General features: G+C 69.4%; 1 protein-coding gene across 1 annotated transcript; it reads left to right on the top strand.

The window, feature by feature from the left end:
* Positions 1 to 275: 275 nt before the first annotated feature.
* MNEG_14926 (hypothetical protein) lies at positions 276 to 2692 on the top strand (the record flags this gene model as incomplete). The annotated part of the gene is made up of 6 exons (XM_014036603.1): positions 276 to 471; positions 748 to 894; positions 1077 to 1166; positions 1394 to 1510; positions 1786 to 2178; positions 2338 to 2692. Coding segments are annotated over 6 exons (1298 nt in total), but the record flags the coding sequence as incomplete, so codon positions are not given.
* Positions 2693 to 2705: the final 13 nt, after the last annotated feature.

Genomic DNA, 2705 nt, shown 5'->3' with positions numbered 1-2705 from the left:
TGGAAACGAATCTGAATAAGAGAGTTTTCAAATATGAACAGTGGTGATGGCGTTGCGCGTTTGGGTTCGGGATGTCCTCGCTGCCCCGCTGCTTCCTCTCAGTGTTTACACACCAATTTTGAAAGCACAGGGCCACGCCGCTTTGGTCCACATTGCTGTGAAAGGAAATAAGCTGCTCTTGTAAGCATAGTATGGCGGCATCCCAGCCATAGGCAGGTGTGGCGCCAAGTAGATCACTGGCTGATCCAGCTGCCCAGTGAGGGTCCCAATCAGCCATGGAGCGATCGCGTAGAAATGTGCAGAGTCGTACCTCCAAGCTTGCTGGTGTGCTCGCGGACCTCACTGCAGCAAGGGAGGGCACCGGGAGCAAGCGCGCGTCCACGTTTGAAGTAAAGCAGGAGGACGCTGTATTCGACGTTGTCGATGAGGAGCAGTACGAGCAGCTCGTGGCAAAGCGGCGCCTGGAGACAGGTAGGCGGTGCGGTGCAGCATTGCGCGTTGGCGTTCTCGGCGATGCGTTCAAAAATATTTGCAGCCGCCTGATGCCGCCGGGCTCGCTGATGCCCCAGGACAGCTCATGCAATGGCACCAAGCCCCTGTGACCGTGCAGCGGCTGCGCATAGGCCCCCGGCGCTGCCGTTGCCGGCAGGGCGCGTCGGCGCCCCACCCCCCCCCTTCGGGCCGCCCTCCACCCTGCCCATCTCGGGGCACCCTGCGAACCTCGTCGACCCGCGTCCCCCACCGCAGCTGAATTTGTTGAGGAGGACGACGGCGGCGACTTCATGGCTGACGCGGACGACACCCTGTTTGGGGCCCAGGAGGAGGGCGGCGACGGCGGCGACGAGGACGGCGGCGCCGCCGCCGGGCGCAAGCGCAAAGACGGCAAGGGCAAGGGTGAGCTTATCGATGAGAATCGGAAAGTGGAATTATGGTCCATGCTCGCGGCCGCGTGACCGCGCAGCCGCCGGCTCGTTCACAGATGCGCACCGCACACCCGCCCCGCAAGTCCCGCCTTCCTAGCTCGCGTCACCCACCACCTCGGCCGCCGCGCGCGAATGCGACTCCGTTCTGCCCAGACGGCAACCCCTCCAAGAAGAAGGCGGGCGCCCCTGAGAAGGACCCCAAGGCGCGCGACCGCATGCAGGCCATGTTTGCCAAGGCCGCGGGTGAGAGGGGGGGAAGGGGGGTTAGGGCGACGGCCCTGGTGCTCGATGGCGTTTCTCAACCCGCGTGCGCTCAGCATTCCCGTTCGCACGGCGCTCCCTTGGAAGTGTAGTGTTGCATAAACTTCATTCCAGTTCATTGCCGGCCGCTCCACTCAATAGATTGAACCAACCGCCCACGCCCCTGTGCCCGCGCCCCTGCCTGCCCCTCGCCATCCTGCCTGTCCCAGCACGCGGCGCCGCCGCGGCGGCGGGGCCGCGGCCGGGGGACGCGTGCACCGATGAGCTATTGGACGACATTCTGCAGGGCCTGGGGGGAGAGAAGGCGGCGCCGGCGCCGAGGGCTGGTGCGCACACGCGGAGCGCGGGGCTCTCAGAGGGCCGGCGGATATGCGGCGGCTGCGTGTGTGTGTATGTGTGTGTTTGTATGTGTGTGTGGGTGTGTGGGTGTGTGGGGGTGCGCGTGCAGGTTGGTGACGTGGGAGTGTGCGGGGGAGGAGCAGGGTGGCGCGTCGTTGCTGCAGCCGGCGCCAGCACCATGAGACGGGCCGCAGCGCGCGTCAGTCGGAGCGTGCCACTGACATACGCGCGCGCATCCCTCACCCTTGGTGGTTGCGCGCAGCCGCTGCCGGCGCCGGCGGCAACCCCTTCCTGCGCCAGACCGCCGCGCGCACCCAGGCGGTCGCGCCGGCCGCACCGGCGCCCGGCGCGCTCGGCGGGCCGCCGGCGGCGGCGCGGCCGCAGATCACCAAAACGTTCACGCGGCAGCCGGGCGGGCGCGGTGGCGGGGGTGCCGGGGGTGGCGCGGCTGCGGCGGCGCCGCGGATCAAGCAGGAGCCGGTGCAGCAGCGGCAGCAGCAGCAGCAGCAGCAGCAGCAGCAGCAGCAGCAGCAGCAGCAGGCGGATCCGATGGATGTGGAGGACTTTGGGGGTGGCGCCTACGACGAGCCGGAGCCCGCGCCCGCGCCCCCACCTGCCGCTGGCGGCGATGGCGGCTTCTCCTTCGACACGCCAGGTGCGCGCCGCGCGGCCCTCTTGCTTGGCGTGGTGGGCCAGCTGCTGGGCATCCTCCGGTATGGCCTGCATCGGCCTTACATATGTCTGGTGGCGGGTCGTATTGAGGATTGTGAGCTGGTCCGCCTGCAAATTGATCCCGCCTCAACCCTGTGCACAGGCAAGGGCCTGAAACCCGAGCCGATGGGGTCGCCCACGCCCCTCGGGAAGGGCCGCGCCGTGGGCCCCAGCGGCGGCGCCGCCCCCGCCGCCCCTGCCGCCGCCGCGACTAAGGGCGAGGAGGGCGCCTCGCCGCAGCGTGGCCCCGCCGCCGCGGACGGCGTGGCGGCCAACCGCTCGCGGCTGTTCGCCGACTCGCCGGCGCCGGCGGCTGATGCGGCGGCCGCCGCGGCGCACGGGTGGCAGGAGGTGTTTGACCGACAAGTCCCAGGCGACGACGGCCTTAAGGACGCTGGCGATGCGGAGGCCGGCGTCGGCGGAGGCGGCGACGCGGCGGAGGCGGCGGCGGGCCCGCAGTCGCCGGCCGCG

Source organism: Monoraphidium neglectum, assembly GCF_000611645.1.
Source record: "Monoraphidium neglectum strain SAG 48.87 unplaced genomic scaffold scaffold04881, whole genome shotgun sequence".
Classification (NCBI taxonomy): Eukaryota; Viridiplantae; Chlorophyta; class Chlorophyceae; order Sphaeropleales; family Selenastraceae; genus Monoraphidium; species Monoraphidium neglectum.
This window is presented reverse-complemented; position numbering and strand designations above follow the sequence as displayed.